Here is a 19,497-nt window from a genome sequence, read left to right as displayed (position 1 = left end):
GTCCATTCTGTTTCACTATCCTCAAAAATTACTTTCTCGATTTGTTTGGCTGCTACTTCCAATTGCTTTGCTGAGTAAAAATTTCCCCCTGATTGTTTATCTTGATTCAGTCCTACATTGCTTTTTCTTCTGAAGCTCAACTTGATACGCTTGTGGTCACTACCTAGACTTCTGGAACCATCTTCATCTATGCTCATTACCCCTAATCTGTTATACATCCTCTGTGACATTAGTGCATAATCTATCGTCGAGTGCAGACTCCCCGCCTCCCATGTTATGAGCCCTTCACATTTCTCGGTGCTGTTGCATACAACTAAATCATGCCTTTCACACATGTCCTGCAGCATGCTTCCTGTCGAATCCGTGTACCCATCCAGGTCTTCTATGTGTGCATTCATGTCGCCTAATATAATTATCTCGCCCTGTCCTCCTAGCTCATCAATGTCGCTTGCAATACATTCTAACATTTTCCTGTTTTCCTCTTTGGCATTAACCCCTGTCCACAGGTATACAAAGCCAAGGAGTGTTTGCTTGCCTGCCACTGTTCCTTTTAGCCATAAATGTTCCCTGCATCCCAGTCTAACCCTTTGAAAATTCATACTTTTATGAATGAATGCCCCAATTCCACCTCCCTTTCTGCTGCCCTCTGTTCTATTGCAATATTCCCATGCGTAGTCTGGGTTACAGGGTGGTTGCTCCATGTCTCTAAGATGTGTTTCCGCTAAACCATATACCATTAATTCCTCCTGTCTTAACTGTTCTTCTATTTCCTCCCATTTCAGTCTATTCCTGCCACCTTGCATGTTAATGAAACCTATATCTGAATTAACTTGGCCCTGGCGCTTGCGTCTCTTTCTTCCCCTATGGTTCCATTGTCCGTTTGATCTTAATTCTTCCTTCTCTACACTGGTTCCTTCAGAGCTCTGGGTCCCCCCAAAAAAGCTGTTGCCTGGCGACCTATCCTACTACCCACCTTCTTGCCAGTGGCACCACTGTAGTGGATGCCATCCTGTGCAAAAGGGTGGGGCCTAACCTCGTACACTTCCCTGTTGACCTCCATCACCTCGTATCTTAGTCGTCGACTCAATAGCCTAATTACCCGATTAGTCTCCACGACCCTCCTTTCCGTTTCGCGAGCCTGCCTCTGGACCTCTGGGATTGCGCATATGCTGATGTCTCTCTGCCGGCGCCACCTGGTGGCCGAACCCTGTCTCCCAGCGTGTGGCCGAACGTGTTCCTTATCTTGAACGAGGGCGGCGGTTCGGCAAGCCTCGCCCCAGTAAACGGCTAAGCTTCCTGCTACGTTTTTCGGTGACAATATATGAGCGGTCCAGTGGGAATGGGGAGGTTGTCGGCTTAAATCCACACGGTGTTTTCATGTACTTCATATTTGTTTCATTTGCCCTCTTTCCTCTTTTACTCTTCTCAGAAGATGCGTCCCTTTGTTATTCATACATTTCTTATTTATTTATTTTTTCAGGCCTTCCTTCCCAACGACCAATAACAACTTTACAATACAGAAAACAAAAACCGCAAAAAGAGACGGGACAAAGGCAGGCGACAAGCTGGAACTTTACCTCCAGATTTTCGGTATGCCGCGCCCCTGTGCTGAGCAGCAAAATGTGTTCATAACGAGGCAAGACACTGGGCCAGAATCCCCAAGTGTTGCTGTGTTCTGCAGCAGGGTTCTACAGCCTGATAAAAATGCTTGCTCGACTAACACACACACTGCTTCTAAAGCACGTATACAGCGACGACGAGGACGTCATATTCGATGATTTTCTTGGCTTTATTCTTCATGCCAAAGAGCGCCATTACTGTCCTTCCGTCCCAATTTTAGTTTTGAACTTTCAAGCCGACAGGGTAGCGGACAGCAACCTGCTAGATGACAACGCTTCACTCTCGGAGGCGTACATTGCACGGGACGTGCCGCGTTACAGATGAGATAGGACTTGGCTTCTAACAGCTATTGGCCTTTTTTTAAAGATTAATGTTGCATTTTCTAATACAGCATTTCAAAATTCAGCGTGGCCCGGTCATTTCTGCTTCTTTGACAGCTTCCAAAGCGGGCGCCGCGAACTTGCTCCTTTTGCCAAGCATATCACTAAACTGGGCCCAAAAAATCTGGATAAAGGCTTCTTGTTTCCACGTGCTGCGAGTTGCACTTAAAACCACCTGGCCAATTGAAATGTCCGGTTACCAGTTCGGAAAGAGTTGGGGCGAGCTCAAAAGAGCGGCTGTGCTATACATCGCGTTTGCGCAAAACCTCTCAGGACTCTGAAGTTTTCACAAAATTGCAAGTTTAAAATAGACACATAGACTTGCATGGCGTTAGCTACTGGTGGCATACAGATTGCGCTAGTTGCTGACGCCCAAAAAAGCTAGGCAATTAAGCGCTTACAGCTTCACAGAAAAAAAAGATGTTCTTTCATAAAATCTTTTCGGGAGGCAGCCATTCACAGCGGGCGAGCACCTCAACACAGAGAACAGAGCGCAACAGTTGACGCGGAGTGGCTATGCCTTTACTATAGACCCTTACAATTCAGGAAAAAAAGTCTCAGGGGCCCTTTCTGGGTGCTTACGGTTGGCGATGCCATCTGAATGGGGCCATTAAAATGTGTTGCCATAGTCTTCTGAGAAGTATTTCTATTTTTACTGCTTTTCTCAAATTATCTGTCGCAGCGTTATATTTATGGATATCTGTTAATGCATCTCTTTAAGTGACTGTGTTGCCAGGGGTTTGTGCGTTTATCAACATTCTCAAAGTTTGCAACTTGAACAACTTTTGCACCATTTTCCGTGAGTGTTGCAAAAATCCGTAAACACCCGAATTTTGTCCCACTCGAGCCCCTGTTTTCTTAGAAATGGGCTCTGTGCTGTCACTTAGTGAGCAGTAGCAGTTTCCGATTGATTCATTCTTTATGGGGAGTTTCGTAACTGGCAATATCAAAGAGCTCTGGTTCCAATGGTCAGCCTTCTAAGGCTGCCAGACCAGCAAGCTGTTCACATAGTAAATGAAAACATTAATCTTAAATATATGTACCACGTGGAATGAACTCACATTTCGGCCAATCGTAAAATAATGCATAAGGAATAAAATGCAGCAAGCAGCTGATGCTCGAAAATTAGGCGCCATGGCTTCTAAAAGTGTGAGCTCCCCTCAGTCGTCAGATCTCACCTAGACAAACTTGGGAAAAGCAATACGCAACAAAGAAGACAAAGGAAATAGAATTTTATTTACCATTACAACATAACAAACTACTGTAATGAGACGTTAAAGGTCACAAAGTAAAGAAGCTTCTAGAAGCAGCGATGACTTAGCCGTTCTGCAGGTCCCTTCCACTGACCAAGATGACAGTTGTCATAGAACCCGCTTCGAAATATGACCGGGGCTCCCCACTAAGCATCGCTCTTTTCTTCTAAGCGAATTGGAATGCTTCTGCGAAGAACCCCCGCAGAGAAACGGCAGTACTGGAGGGAAGTGACCGATTTAATTCCCCCATTAGTGTTGGATGGTGTAAGGGCCCACCATACAAGGTTTTTTTAGCAGGCTGGGTGCGAAATTTCGGCTCCTCGTTTTGCGATTAACTGGCAGCCGAGGTCTCTCAGTGGCCACTGGCATTTGGTTGCTCCAATGACGGGAGTGTTGGTGGCCGCATCTTGAAGCGGGCAGAAGAGCTCTGATGTTTCGCAACCTAAATTAGTCTCCATTGCGGGGTACCTCGCGGGGAAACTCGCCTCCTCAATTACTGAACCATCTTTGCTCATACCAGCATCAGTTGTAGCTTTCAACTTTGAGCCGTCCCTTAGATGTACGCGGCTGACAGCCTGTAAAGCACAGTAAAAAATTATGCATTAAATAAGAGGTGCTTGTAATGCACCGCAAAGTTAAAATTAAAAATTTCGCACACTTTCTTCAGTTAATGTTTTCAAATAATTAGTGAGGCATGCCATACTTGCGAATGTAAAAGACCTGTATACACCAGTCTCAAAAGAGGCGCCTTGCAGAGATCTTTAGCTGCACTGATGCAGAATAGCCTAAGGCCATTCGTCGCTGTGAAGCATCGAAATTCATTTCAACAGCTGAGTATGTCAATGAAGGCAGGACAAATTGTTTGCCACTTCATATGCGCACCGTTGATTTGCTTTAGGACAGCTCACTCGCCGCATACGACATCGGTTACAACTACTGATGCATCGGCCACAAGGCGTCGATAATCGAGTTCGTGAAGGAGCGTGGCGGGAGTAATAAAAAGGCAATCAAGCTATCGACCTCTGAAATATTGATGATGAAAGTGCGGTTGCTGTTTATCGCCGGAATGAATAATTTTTTGTCCAGCAAATACGCTCTAATAGATCTGCAATACATCTGCTCTGATAGAAGCGGTAGGCTGCGATTCCCACTAGCCGTTTTCTTTATGTCAGCACGTTCTAGTGATAGCCCCGAATTTTCGCACAAATCGACACATTACACTCTCTGCTGTTAGTAAACCGTTCGCGTGTTGCGCTAATATTGCGCTTTTTAGAGCGCTAACTCTACTCAACGCAAAAGTCGCTTACCATTGCTTCCCTGATTTTACCTTGGTTTAACGTTGAGAACCACAGCATATCAACAGATTGACTTTGACAGACTGACAGGTTGATCCGGACATAAATCGATGCCCGACCAGAATTCATCGTTCCTGACACGATGGCGACCTCAAAATTTGGCCCGGGTCATATCCTAAAACTTGGCTCGGGCCACCCACGAAGTTTTACCTTGGGCGATTTGGACGAAAAGCGCCTCCAACCGTAACTAGGCGCGCCCGACACGATAGCGACCTCAAAATTTGGCCCAGGTCATGGCCAAAAATTTGGCTCGGGCCACCCACGAAATTTTACCTTGGGCGATTTGGACGAAAAGCGCCTCCAACCATAACTTGACGCGCCCGACACGATGGTGACCTACAAATTTGGCCCGGGCCATTACTCACACAATGCGCCTTATCGCGATGGCCCCAAGACAGAACGCAGCAGGCAGAACGAATGCCGCGCTAGGATTCCCTGGGCGCTATTGTCAAGGGGCGCCCTGGAGTGAGGGGTACGCTTCCCTCACCCTCTTTATCCTCGGCGGAAGTGATCCGCGGTGGTGGCAGCACCGTGAAAGCGGATCGCGGCCCCTCCTGGAGCACTCACAGCGGCCTGAAGTTCTTTGATCAGGGGGCTACAGGGGGTGGTGGTGGGCACCTCACTCTCTGCGCGCAAGATGTGCAATTTATTGGATTAAATTTTTGAATATTGGTGTATTGCAATCTACCGTTATTGAAATTTGAAGGTAACGCTCTATTCTTGCGTAGCAATATCTTCTAAATTTTTTCAATAGCTCACATCGAGTAGTTAAGGCTGCCAAGAAATCCAATGGGAAACGTTCTTGCGGACTGCAAAACGTTAATAGCAAAAACAAAATGCCAGCCTCCTGAGGTGATATCTACGGATATATTAACTGTCATACTGAAATCTTACGAAACGTGAAAAAATTGCGTTCATAATATCTTTCCTGTTGAAAAATGCTTTTGTCCATAATTGCTGGTTTTTTATACCCCCTACACTGCTTCTGCTAAATTGCTCGTAAAAAGCTATTACGGCTTTCGCTGTAAACGATTTGCACGTGTGCTCTGGATGCATTGGCGTGCAGTATAGAAAACCAGCTTGCATCAATGCATTAAAAGCGCCGTAGAATTTTCGCACAGAGTTTCATGACCCTTCCCCGCCTGCAGCAACGCATGCCCGGTCAAGCAGGAGGTGCTGGCACCCTACTGGGCCAACAACACGCGCGGCAAGGTGCTGGCGCTGCTCAACGTCTACCCCTTCGAGCAGTACGTGCATGCCGAGAAGTGCGCGTGAGTACGAGCCCCGAGGCGTCGTCTTCTACGGCTACGAAGGGGCGCTGCTTTGCGGCGTTAATTGTTTGTAACCTTTAAAGATCTTTATCTTGACAGCTGGGAAAGATACGTCCGTGCGGTCTGTTGAGCTGGATTTTACAGCAAGACGGATATTATGCACCTAACATTGATCAATATTTGGACGAATAATTAAACTAAATTAACTAATAATTTTTTTTTCATATCGTGCCGAAGTACAATGCGTAACTGATGGCCATAACCATCGAAGGTGAGCTATGTTATAAATTTTCCTAATCAGGAGAATGTTATTAACTACTGAATGTCAAAAATAAGCATCTGAAACCTGGTTGGCTATTTGCGCATTGCATATTTAAAAAGTAACGTCTCGCGCACAACATATGCATGAATTACAGGCGCAGTTTGCGTATTTCATGATGTAGAAGAAGCTAACTTGATTTCTCCGAAGATCCTATGCGCAGCGAGGCCATTTTGTAAACCTTAATGCGGGAAAGCCAACTCAACAAGCTTTCATATGCGTATTTTTCACGTTCGGTTTTTCGAACCACATTTCCGAATAGGAATATTTGAAAACAAGGCTAACTTTTGATATTGACGGCCATCAGTTTCGCCATATAACATGACCCCTAAAAACAAAAAAATAAATATAAATGTTTATTAGTTAATTTAAGTTGTTTATTCATCTGATCATTTACATTAGGTAACCTCCACTTTGCTGTACAAACCGGCTCAACAGACCGAACCGAGATATATCTCACAGTTCTAAAATAAATACCTGTCAAGGGTAAAAAGAAATCACTCTGCATAGGTTCGTTTGCAGACGAGACCGCGCCTAATACACGCGAATCACTCTACTGTTACTGTAATACGTGGGTTACAGCAACCCCATCCAATTCTTTTGCCATTCAAGCAGTACGCTCAGGGGACAATGATATCATTATAGAATTTATTGTTTCCTGAAAAGGCTTTATTTCGGTCCATAAACATGAACTTTTAAGCTCTTTTACTTGATTGGCATGCCCATGCAAAGCCGAGCAGCTACGTTAATTGGCCTTCAGCACGTGTTGTTAGCATTGTACAGTTCTTTACACAGTAAAGATTTGGGCAAAACTCGTCGCATCAGGTAGCATATTGGTGAAAGAAGTTGGTGTCGCTTTTTGTTCAGCGGATATGTTCAATCTGATTTCCTCAGCAATAGCTGCATTGTTTTTTTGTTGGTGTGGACTTTTGTTCAGTAGATCTGTTCAATCTGACTTCCTCAGCAATAGCTGCATTCATTTTTGGTTGGTGTGGATATTTGTTCAGTGGATCTGTTCAGTCTCACTTCATCAGCAATAGCTTCATTATTTTTTGTTGATGTGTTATTCACCTCGGAAGTACAGTTTCCTAAAAAAAAATGATGATCATTCGGCCATTATTTGCACCCTGATTTCGGCATACGAGAATCCCTAGATTGTTGTCTTTGCAAGGCTTGATTTCAAGGCCGTTCAAGCAGTACTGTAATAAGCTGCACCCACCTCTGGCCTAAGTACTCCCCTTTGCCAGCCGACAAGTGGAGTAAACACCTCTGCGCAAGCGTAATTCGTTAACTCGATTTTGATCCTGCCTTCAAAATTGAGCTCTAAAAAAGTACAATGTCTGTTGAGTATGAAAACAATGCACGTGTTTAAACATGCATTTGAAGCGAACTACCTCCATGTCAAATTAATGCGTGGCCAGAGGAACTATGATGTGAAAAACGACATCGCTCTACGAAAAGTAGTTTGCGAGCCAACTTACAATTACTTTGGAGTCTGTACTGCAAATCGATGAACACGCCTTAACTTCTGCTTGCGACGGACAGCTAGGTTCAATAAAGAGACACATAAGACCTCTCCCGTTACCTCTAGAACTTATTTACCATATATGTAGTGACTTGCAAGGTTCAGAGCCGGAATCGGAAAGACTGCGGTAACAATGGAAGAATCAACAGGCAGCTATCGCTCATACCTTCAAGGATAGGTCCTGAAGTAGACAACCAGGTTGCAAAGCATAGAATAATAAACTTTTTAATCTTTTTTCAACACTGTCGGAAGTGTGCCCATTATAATGAACTACAATTGTGCCTCACAAGAGCAGTGATTTGCGAAAACAGAGGAATGCCTAATTATAATTGAGGTGCAGTGTAGTATTGTGATACAGGAATGGCCCAAGAAATTGTTTAATTACAAAAAAAAATGTGCGTCGTTAAATACGGCTGCCAACAATGAAGGCCTAGAAACGGACGCCTAATTATAAATCTAAAGCGCTGACGACCGCCTTTGCTCAAACAAGACTCTGGTCGCATATCACTTATTTTCGTCATTTTCTGGGCAGTGCACACTTACATGCAGCATATCCTGTATAAACACAACTAAGCAATTTCTTTTTTACTAAATTCAAGTGTCTCTTGCAATCAAAAGTTTTATGGCCGCGCACTTGAATATAACTACCACAATTTTTCACTGCTGATTTTCTTTTGCATGCTTTTTTTTCTTTTCATTTAGCACTGAGGGTTGCCCTTGGTGTGTTTCGTTTATTTTGGTTGCCTAGACTCACCAATTGTACTTAATGGGGTGTGGGCTTTCTCTTTGTTTGAGACTTCGCATACGAGTCACAATGAACGCCACAGGGGTTTGTGGCGTTTCCGCGCTGGTGTACGGTGTTCTGAGGCCAAACACATTGGTACATTATGGCTGCTAAGCCGGTAGTGGCACTCAGACGGTGTAACTGTGTTTCGTACACTTGTGACATCTCTTGCATGACTGCGCGCATCGAAGGCGCTTTCAGGCATCAAATCTATTTTGCCTGTGCATGCATGCTCCCTGCCGCACCGGCCATCTCCGCAGGTTCGAGAACGAGCAGATGTTCTGCCGGGACGGGTGCCGGTGCGAGCAGCAGTTCCGACTGCACCGACTATTGGCCTTCGACCCGCGCAACGAGTGCCGCGGCATCTTCGCTGACTGGTTCCGCTTCCCGTCGTGCTGCGTCTGCATCTGCTACGACGTCGGTTCCCCGCCCTGAGAGATGCAGCACTGCCGCATCCTCCCCTACAGTGCCAAAGCTAACTTGCGCGACGCTCACGCATCTTCGTCCAGAGATATTTATATAAAGACGCCCGAATGAAGACGAGCTGTTACCGCAGGAATGGAACGCCAGTGGGAATACGCGTTCTCTTTGCAATGGCGGGAGGGCCTGTTGCATCTGCAGCGTTTTTAATGTTCGTGGGCTAGTCGCAAATACATTCTTCACTGGCAGGAACAACTAAGGTTTCACATTCATTGCAAGTGTCTGCAGTCTATGAAATTACAGTAAAATTAGGGCAACTCATGTCCATATTTAGGCTCCGGCTGAGCTACTCAGCTGCATATCTGTTCTTTGCGGACCGAAAGGGGCGGTTTGATGACGTCATTCGGCCCGAATTCTCCAACAAATTTATCGCGTGAGCTAATTTTAGGTAAATTTAAAAAAAATGATTAATAACAGATGCACAGAGACGCAAGTCTCTCATGAACCAAGTTGTCTTATTTCTCTCCTATAACTCGACTCCTTCCTCAAGCGGGAAGGATGTTCTGGTTGGCCGACCTGCACTGCTGCATGGCGGAAAGGGCGCGTAAGAATCAAGTGTCGCGCAAGCATTGTGCCGTCAATCGAAACAAGCGTTTCCGGGCAGCCGGTCGGTGTAACGCCCGAGGATCCATGGTGTAGGGTACAGAATACATCATTTCTTCATCGGCGCTTAACACTTTCAGGGAATTCAGAAAGAACATGCTCTGCTGGCTCACAAGAGCCACACATGCAGCGGGCAGGGCTATCGGCCATGTCAACAAGGAACGAGTGCCACTTTGTGGAAGAAGCACTGAAGGCACACTGACGACAAATTAAAGTTGGCCTACGTCGAGGATTACCGCATTATAACGACCCAGGCGCCACTTTAGCTGAGAACGGAGCTTTCTCCGCTCGAAATGAAATGCGGGGCTAATTGGCACGAAGCGAAACTAGACAGTGGGTCAGTAGTGGTAGAGGTGCCCAAGCAATGGCATTCCTTAATGCAAGCGGAAAAAAATGAATTTCTAGAAGGGTCGGTGTGGATTGCACATTCTTTGAGAGTTAGTGGATGCTTACGCGGGCAAGGTATAGATTGCTCTGAGGATATGTATACAGACGTAATTATGTTTAGTGTTTTGTGTACTAATTGGACAATAATTTTAGCCGCCCAAGTTTGAGGCGGTTTTGTAAAGTAAGGATACAGGCCTGTTTAAGAACTTGGCAAATCGAATCAGTGGTCCTTTGTTTGTTAAAGACGAATCTAACTGCATTTCGCTGCACTCCTTGTTTTGTTAATTAGCTGCTATGTTAAAAAGAACCAAATGGTGTTTCCATATTCGAGATACGAGTCTGTAATTGCGTTACATACTCACAGTTTCGTCTCCGCTGGCGGTCCTCGAAGTGTCTTCTGCTGAAGACCAACCATTTTAAAGCAGGTTATGCAATACTGTAAAAATGTGTGTCCCCATCTTAGATCATGAGAAATGATTAAGCTAAGGTATTCACGTTCGTGAACTCGGGTGAGCGGTACGTTATTAAAGCTGTGCACGAAGTCAGACGTCGGTTTTTAACGGGTTATAGATAAAAAGGCAGTTTTTTTAATGTTCACTTCCATTTGACATTTCTTACATCCTATTACCACTATATGAAGCAAGTTTTTAAAATATCGTGGCCATTCATGGCATTAATTTTGTTGCAGAGGATACAGGCATCGGCCGAATTTTTAATCTGATGTAAAACTTTGTGACTTCAGCTTTTTCACTACACAGTTGCTTATTGTATAATGATGCATGAGCTCATTTTTTGTCCTCTTCTTTTACTCGCACGCATCAAATAATACTCCTTTTTAGAGCCTGAAACCATCTTGAATAAATAAGTAAATACCCGGATTCCATCATAAGAACACTGGCTGAAAAAGAATTAGTCAATCGGCTCCGCAACGTCTCTTTAGCTTGGCCAGCGTGTTCATCACCTCATACGTTCGTCAGCTGACACTACCATTACGAGCGACAAAGACGGCACATTCGCCCTGCGCACGCAGATTCTTTGCACTTCAAGCACTTATGAGCACTCCCGCTACATCTGCACAGGTACAAATACGGAGCCACTGTGCCGTATCAAAAATCCAGTGAAAGAATACTGCAGAAGTTTACTCGTGCTGTACCTTTTCGATACTTGCAAACGCCGCGGCAGTAATTGGCACGGCGATTGCAATAACTGCACATTCATGCGAGGGTAGCACCTGCGTGCGAGCGGGCTCCGCTCACCGCTAACGCGCGTACCACGTTAGCCAAGGCCGTGGTGTGAGGTTTGCCTCGAGCAGTGCAGCTACTTAACGGTTGCCGTGCGTGGCAGGTCGTCGCTTCCTCATGCTCCTGTAGAGATGGCGATTGATGCTGCCGCTAAGCACAGCAAAGAAACATTCTGAAGAATGCTACACATACTGTTGAATTTCGATGGCTTGAAGCCCGTGTAGAACTTGAAAGCAAGAACAGCAAAACACTGCCGTTTCGCTGCCTGCCACTGAGCGACCGTGCCTTTGAAAATCGGCGTTGTGCCGGTGCCGTGCTCTGATTGGTGGAAGTACTCCCGTTACCCTGTGTTACCATGAAGTTGGAGCACCTCGAAGAGCTCTGCGCAGGAGGCGAGTGCTCGGAAAGAGGCAGCCAAATGTTTTCAGAGTGCCCAATTTCGACCAACCGAATATGACTTGATTTAATTTATTTGCACAAACAAGGAGGTACAACAATATTATCAATGTATGTGGGCGAAACTAGGGGGAGAAGCTTACAAGAGGCAGCCTGGTTGACCTTGCTTGACTAGAGCAAAGCGAAGAAAAATATTACCAACAAGAACTAAAATGCACAGAAAAACATAGAAGGATAACTTACACAACAGTTATAAAAATACAACTGCATGTACAGTCTGGGTGAAATGTCTTAAAGCCACAGTAATCAGCTGCACAGAAATGAATGTACCTAGAAGGCTTCATGTAGCGGATCATTCTAAGCACAAGTAGAGCAGGAAGCTTCCCTACCGCAAGAAGAAACCTTCTGCCAGAATTTAAATGTCATTCGATGTTTAATAGTGCCGTAATGGATCTGTTATGTGGCTGAAGCGAAAAGGCCTTGGCCATAAGGCTTTTGACCAAGACTGCATAGTCATAAGCGCAAGAACACTTTATACATATTTCTGGCAGAACAACTGAGCACATCAATATCACATAGCAGAAGATCAATTTGAAACTGAAAACCGGTGGAAAAACACTTGTTGACCATAGTTAGTTTGTAAGCGAAGAACACACGAAGTTTCTGGAGAACGAGGTGTGTTGGGGAGCTGTGCGGTTAGCGAAATTAGTGAAATAGCTAAGAGTTCCAAGGTTATTTTTTTCCTCTTTTCGGTAAGTTTAAACCAGCCGGTGCTTCATTAAAGTAGAATGACAGTGTGAGGCATATTGCACAGGAAGCGAGGAACTGACTTCTTGGAGTACAAGCAACTTATGAATGTTTTCGTAAATTGTCACTCATACGAGACACCAGTTATTAACATGAATGTGCGAAAGTGCAGATAGGTGTACGTTGAGCGAGTTTCTCCATGCATACTCTGATTTGTACAGAGCTCCTTGAGTACTGCCAGTGGCCCTCGCACATGGCGTCCATAGATCAGTTGGAACGGGGTAAACCTTAGAATCGCCTGTGGAACTTCACGGTAAGCGAAGAGCAACGGTGCCAGACACCTATCCCACGACCGAGGCTTTTCTTGGCACATTCTCTTAAGCGTTGCCTTGAGAGTTCCATTAATTTCTCCACCAGGCCATTCGCCATCGCCTGGTAAGGTGACGTCTTGAGGAGCTTGATGGAGAGACTTGGCTAACTTTCTTCATGAGGTCGGAGGTAAACGTGGCCCTCTGGTCAGTCACAGTTTCCTTTGGTATACCGATGCAGGGAAACATTTCGACTAGCACTTGCGCAAGGTGCGCACAGTCAATCGCAGGAAGCGTGACGGCATCGGAGTAACGCGTCACGATGTCCATCAGCGTGAGCACGCATCGGTTACCTTTATCGAACTTGGGTGCGAAAGGCCCGATGATGTCGACGGCAACCCGTTCGAAAGGAGTAGTGATCAGTGGCAAGTTGCCAAGCGGAGCAATGCCAACCTTGCCGTTGGCTGTTGTTCTTTGGCATTTATCACACGACTTAATGAATCGGGTGACATCTCCGTGTAGGTCAGGCCAGTAAGAATGCTTTCTTACGCGATCGGTCATGCGTCGTAATCCTTGCAGCCCGGCCGTAATGCTTTCATGTGCAATCCGTACAATTTGCGGCCTGAGCGCTAGGGGTGCGACAACCTGTTATAAATTCCTGCCAGTCGACATGAAGAAATGCCGGTAAAGAATATTTCGTTCTTCACGGAAGAAGTATTTGTTACCCTTACCAGATTGGAACTCCATATTGATTTTAGAAAAGAGTCGTTTCAGCGCTGCATCCTTCCACTGCTCTTCAACTAGCTGGTCTTTTGTGACATTACATAACTGGATTGGTGACACGTGCAACGTGGATAACTTGTCCTCTTGTGTCTTGGCCACGGCGGTAACAAAACACTCCGATTTTCCAGGCGGGAGGTAGTCATGTGGAACTGGTGCCGTTTCATGCTCGATAGCACACGCGTTCATCCAGTCCGAGTTCAGGTCATGTGGTTCTCTGACACCTGTGTTGTTTCCGTGCTCGTGGTCGTACAAGGGGCGTTTTCTGCAAAGTGCTTTCACCTTACCAGAGATGTATGGCGTATGCACTAGCACTCTTGACTCGGCTAATTGGGTGACGGTAGCACCCAGGAGATATAGTGTCGCTGTGCGTCCTGTGAAAGAGGTCATCAAAACCAAACTCCGGCGGGTAACAACAGCATTATTAGCCGTGTCTCAAAGAACCGGAACGTGTTTTCACGCCGCTAATCATTCATCAACTGGCATCCTTCCCGCTATAGGCTGAAGAGCGTTCCCCATGTTTTTGTGATCACTACTGGGAACGGAGCGCTTTCGTTTACATGTTTTGGCTGTTTAGTGCTGGCAGGTGAGGCAGGTGGGAGGGAAAGTGTAGCATGGCAGGCGGCACTTTGCTCTTCCTCCGGGTGCAGACTTCTGCAACTCTCCGCCCTGTGTGCGATCTTGCCGCAAAAATTGCACCTGGGCGCCTTTTTAGTGGAGCTGCGACAATCGGAAGCCCGATGCCTCGGACGATTGCACAACATGCGCCGTAATTATGCCTTTTTTTGCGGGTCGCCAGAGTTCTTACTGGCTTCTTTAGCTACATCAGGAATTTTTCCGAGATTAGAAAAGTTCTGCGCTTCCAGGAAGCGATCACCTCTGTCGGCCAGCCAATCGAGTGTCTTGCACTCCCGTTTCTTTAAGAAGACAACGAGCTTCGGTTGGAAGCATCGGAGGAATTGCTCAGCAATCATATGCTCGCGCAGCCCTTCAAATGCTTTGTCAACATTCGCCATTTGAATCCAGTGGTCGAAGTTGCCAGAAAGTCTCGCTGCGGTCTTCCTGTCTCGCCTTCTTCGGCTCGAGGCCTCCGAAATTTGTCGTTGTAACCCTAAGCAGAAAATCTAAATCGCTGCAGGAGCTCCTTCTTTATTTTTGATAATCTAACCATTATGCGGCAATCATCCGGCAGATCATAGGTAAGACCTAGACTGCGAGGCACATGATTACGGCCAAAGTCGATTTTTCTTGAGGCCAGTCCGATCCTGTTGCCACGGGCTCAAAACGCTGCAAGCATGCATACAAAAATCATAACACTGTTCATCGAACAACGGTAACAGTTTTTGCGGGTTTATAGAAAGGCAGAGTTCGATGCTGCGAGGATTTCGACGTGATAAATCTTGTTCCTCCTAGCTCCTTCTTGGAGTCTGAGTTTCAACTCCACAATCTCTTTCTCTCTCACAGCGGCTGCCCGACTTTCCTCTCTTTATGCAGCCCGTTCCGCCCTCTGCGCTGCGCGTTCATTGTCTATTCACTGCCTGAGCTCCGCACCCGAGAAACCCAGCGGCGCGCCGAACACGGCTTAACGCTCTAGGTTCATCGTCGCTCAAGCTTAGCGCTCTGCGTGAATACTGGTCTGCTAATCGGCCCTCTCACTGACGTATCCTGGGAGACTCGCCAAATTGTGATTTAATTAATGGGCCCAGGTCCGTTCAGGAGCTCTGGGCAATAAACAGGCCGCATTCACCATCACGGCACGGAGAGACGAGGACAAAATTTGTCATAAATAGCTCGCTAGCACGCTAACACACACACACACACACACACACACACACACACACACACACACACACACACACACACACACACACACACACACACACACACGCACGCACGCACACACACACACACACACACACACACACACACACACACACACACACACACACACACACACACACACACACACACACACACACACACACACACACATTCTAAATTTTTTCTTTCCAATTCAAATCCTCAAAAGCTTTCACACTCAGTTTAAAATATTTGCTGTAAATTTCAAGCATAGCTATTATTATTTTTGATGCTGCGCATCTTCCAAGTGCACCTATGATGCCTAAATTTTTTTTAGGACATCCAATTTCTCCTAGCCTTATCTACATTTGCAGGCCTGTTAATGTTCAAAATTGCCAGTCTACCTTGTGATGTATGTGTAATTATAGACATTTTGCCCTGCACTTGTTCTTATGCCGAACTTTGCAGAGATAATGTTTTGAGAGACATAAAGCCGGACTTTCTTCCGAAAAGGTTCTTTCTCCCCAGGGCAAAAATATGGTACATGTACGCCGGGCGAGAAGAGCTTCTTTCAAAGCCAGCTTTCCCAGTGAGCAAAAATGTATTCTGTGTGCAGCGAGTACTTCGCAGCACACTGCTTTATGGACCTTGGGCGAACAAAGCTGAGAAATGTGCATTTCCTAGCGCACCTTCACTGACATGTTGGCAAGTCATGATAGCTGAGGGTAACTTTTTATGTTATGCAATGTATATGTACACATACTTCCACAGGCCATAGTTCCCAGTGTACCTTTCACGCACCGCAATGAGGTTGCTTGTGCTTGTTTTGCGCTTTGGAACAAGTTGTATTCTTCTGTGTCACTAATTGCAGCATATTAAATACAAGTTGTGCATGTGGTCCCTGTTGTGTGCTTTCTGTGGAAGATTGTGTTGTGCCACGATGTCGTCATATTGGCCCAGTGGCTCAATGACTCTGGAGAGTTACCAACCTTCTTGTCGATATGCTGTTTTGTCATGTTAAACATATCGAAACCTTGTCAACTTCTCACTCTCACTGAATGTGGTGTGCTTGGTTCTACAATGTACATGTATTTTTTTTCTTGTCGAGTCCTGTCTTCAGACTCGTTGGAGACGTGTTGCCAACAAAACGTTTACAGTTTGAACAATGATTGGGTCAGGAGATTCTGAATTTGTGACTGCAGTACAATTTTCTCACCCATGGACACAGTGGTGAATAATGAGAAGTCCAGGTAACATATTTGTTCGCTTATGTGAACTATAACTTATCAGTTTTTGTTAAAGAGTGCGAGTGGTCTGCAAGCGCATGTGTGTATGGTGTGCACCCTATGTGCGTATGTTTGGTGCAGCTGTAAAAATTGGTTTGGACTGGTTGGATTATTCTTTAAGGGAAGGCGGAAATAAGAAAAAGACGACCAATATTTAGCACATAATCAGGGCTAGCTCCGTCCGTCCTCTTTACGAGTTCCTTTTTTCTCTGCTGCCCCTCAGCACCAAGCCCATTTTTAAGTGTTCCTCTGTGTTTTCAACTACCAAACACGTGTCCGTATTGCAAGCTCTTTCCTTGTGTTGACTCCACAGGCATAAGTAGCTTTATTTCGATGAAGCCGTTGTATTAACTGCTGCAGGCTTCGTGTAAAATACTGCCTCTATGGTAATGTTCAGGAGGGTTAACGCGTTTTGTCAGTGCATGCAAGAGGATGTTTGATCTGCCAGTATATTTAAGTTTAGGTACCCAACAAATAAGCCCAGTGTGTTCTTAGACTGGAGGATCTAACACATAAATTTATCACATAAAGGAAGGTTGCCTGTCAGACTCTAGAAGTTCATGGCGCCTTGTTTTCCTCCCACTGTCCATTCGCAAGACAACAATGAAACAATATTTCAGCTGCTTCGAAGTGAACAAGCAGAAATCATGAAAGTAGAGAAGGTGAGCAAAATTGACAAAGATATCATCATATTTAATGCAGCTGCACTGCCAAAAGTTGTCAAGTGCTACATGGAGAATATAAGGCCAGAGAAATATCGGCTAAAGCGTATGGTTTGCTATAACTGCCATAACATTGGTCATAACGCAAAGTTCTGTACTGAGGACAGTTTGAGCAAAGACTGCGGCCGAAGTCACATACAACGAAGAGGAGTGCGATGACGAGCCATTTTGCGTCTCGCGCAGAACATTGGGGCACGTCGCGGTGAGCCGCGCTTGTTCCAACAGAGGGTCGCCAACTCCTTCTGAGACGCCGCTAAGTGCTACAGAGAAGCCGGCAACTGCTCCAGAGACACCTATGTCTAGAGCGGCATCGCAAAAAGCATGCGTTCGGTGGGCTGACGTAGCAGCGTATAACATAATGAACGTATACCAACTAGCTTAGTTCTCTGCCCTGTTGAAACACTCAACTTTGGCTCGTAATAGTCAAGTTAACGTGTACAAGAGAGTAACCTCGTCAATGCTCTTCGGCAGGAGATAGCGCCGCTGGGCGCAGAAATTGTCTCTAAAATCCCTGACAACCATGAGAAATGATCGATCGCTCTCGTCGTTACACTGTTCCGTCATAAGACCGAGCCGACCCAGAAGCGTGCGTAGAAACATCAACCAAAAAAACCGTGGCAAGCAAAGCACCATTGCATACTTCTACTCAGCTCTCACAAACAGCAGAGCAAATCCAATACGAGGTTACACGTGACATTCAAAAAGAAATCAAGGTCCTCTAACAGGACTTCAAGTCCCAGTTTTCCACAATGCAGGAGACCACAAACCACCGATTGTTTGGCCTTCTTAGTAGTTGCTTTGCTCAAACCCATATCTTGATTTTGTCTCGGATGTCATTAAGCCGCATTTGCTGTCTGACCAGCTGTGCCCTCTTCCTGTCTCTTAAAGGGGTGAAGACCAGAAGTGGGCAAATGCCCTCATTTTTACATCTCCCTCACCCTCACATTTGAAGCCAAGGCCCTCTCTCACCCTCGCCCTCATTTTGAGAAGTTATCTGGCCCTCTCTTTCCCTTGCCCTCCCATCGTCGCCCAATCCTCGCCCTCACTGCCATTTTAGAACTGGAGTTGTTTTTTGTAGTCGGCAACCTCTGGCGATATTAATGAGTGGTAAACAGAAGACAAGCCCTCAAGGCACTATTGAATGAGAGGCTACGTGCTCATATTGTTGTGTGTATGCGTGCGCGTGTGTCGGAGTGCTGTTTTTGTTTATTTATTATTTATTTATTACAATACCCTCAGGGCCAGAGAGCGTTCTAGGGCGGGTGGGTGAAAAAGAAAAAAAATATACATAGCAGAAAGTGCAGGCAAAAAACAAAAATCATTATGCAGAAGCTTGTTCGATGACACACTCGGTGATAAGTGGCTGGTAGGATGATGCGTCTTCAATGCAGGCGACATGGGGTGGAATGTGATTCCACTCAGTGCTAGAATTCAGTAAGAAAGAATTAAAAAGCGCATTCGTTTTACAAGTAGAGATGGCAACATTATGCGGATGATCAAAACGTGACGGTAGGTATGATGGGACAGAAGAAAAAAATTCCTGTTTTAGTGTCTCATTATGAAAGAAAATGCTGCGGAAAATACTGAGGCGTGGAATATTTCTACGAACTGCGAACTAATACGTTAGATAAAAACGAAGCGGTTAAGAGTTGAGTCCTAAAATATCGCTCTGACTTTACATCTGGCACGCACTGCATGCATACATGTGCCTTGAACTTATAGCATTTCATTCTTATCTAAATATACTGCCGAAATGAGCCAGCGCGTTGTTGTGTCTGTGTACAAAACTAATGTACGCAAAGAATATTGCGGCGTGCTTAGCACAGCACGGCCTCTGCGCTTAGTTGAAACGACGACGAAGCGGCTGTTAGCATGAGAGGCGTGCTCGGGCTAAACCTGGCTCCGGGATTAAAGAGAACCGACCTCGTTCTTCGGTTCTCTCCTACGCCTACCTGCATGGTTCTTCTTGCGTCGTGACAATATTTAGAAAACAATGAACAATGCAGCAGCATTTACCACGAAAATTACAATAAGTGCTAAGCACAGAATAGACTCAGAACAAGAAAAGTTTGTAGGTGGTTATTTGCCATCACCTGGTGGCATTGCGATAGAAGTGGGTCCTCTGAATTTCACTGGTTTTAACCTCCTGCCATTTCATGCGGTTTGCTGCATGCTTGTCTCATGACGATTCGACGCGCACAGATGGAAGATGATGAAGCCCATGATTTCAAACTACAGCG

At 45.6% G+C, this 19,497-nt stretch overlaps 1 protein-coding gene across 1 annotated transcript in view; it reads left to right on the top strand.

Annotated features, from left to right (window-relative positions):
• The window catches only part of LOC144126207 (uncharacterized), a 160,573-nt gene extending 144,426 nt beyond the window's left edge, over window positions 1-16,147 (top strand). Inside the window, exons 5-6 of the mRNA XM_077660220.1 lie at window positions 5,757-5,879; window positions 8,768-16,147. Coding sequence (XP_077516346.1) covers window positions 5,757-5,879; window positions 8,768-8,942 — 298 coding nt within the window. The 3' untranslated portion in view covers window positions 8,943-16,147. The remainder of the gene's footprint in view (window positions 1-5,756; window positions 5,880-8,767) is intronic.
• Window positions 16,148-19,497: the final 3,350 nt, after the last annotated feature.

Source organism: Amblyomma americanum, chromosome 1 (genome assembly GCF_052857255.1).
Source record: "Amblyomma americanum isolate KBUSLIRL-KWMA chromosome 1, ASM5285725v1, whole genome shotgun sequence".
Taxonomy (NCBI): domain Eukaryota; kingdom Metazoa; phylum Arthropoda; class Arachnida; order Ixodida; family Ixodidae; genus Amblyomma; species Amblyomma americanum.
The sequence above is the reverse complement of the archived record's forward strand: the minus strand, read 5'-3'. Positions and strand labels throughout refer to the sequence as shown.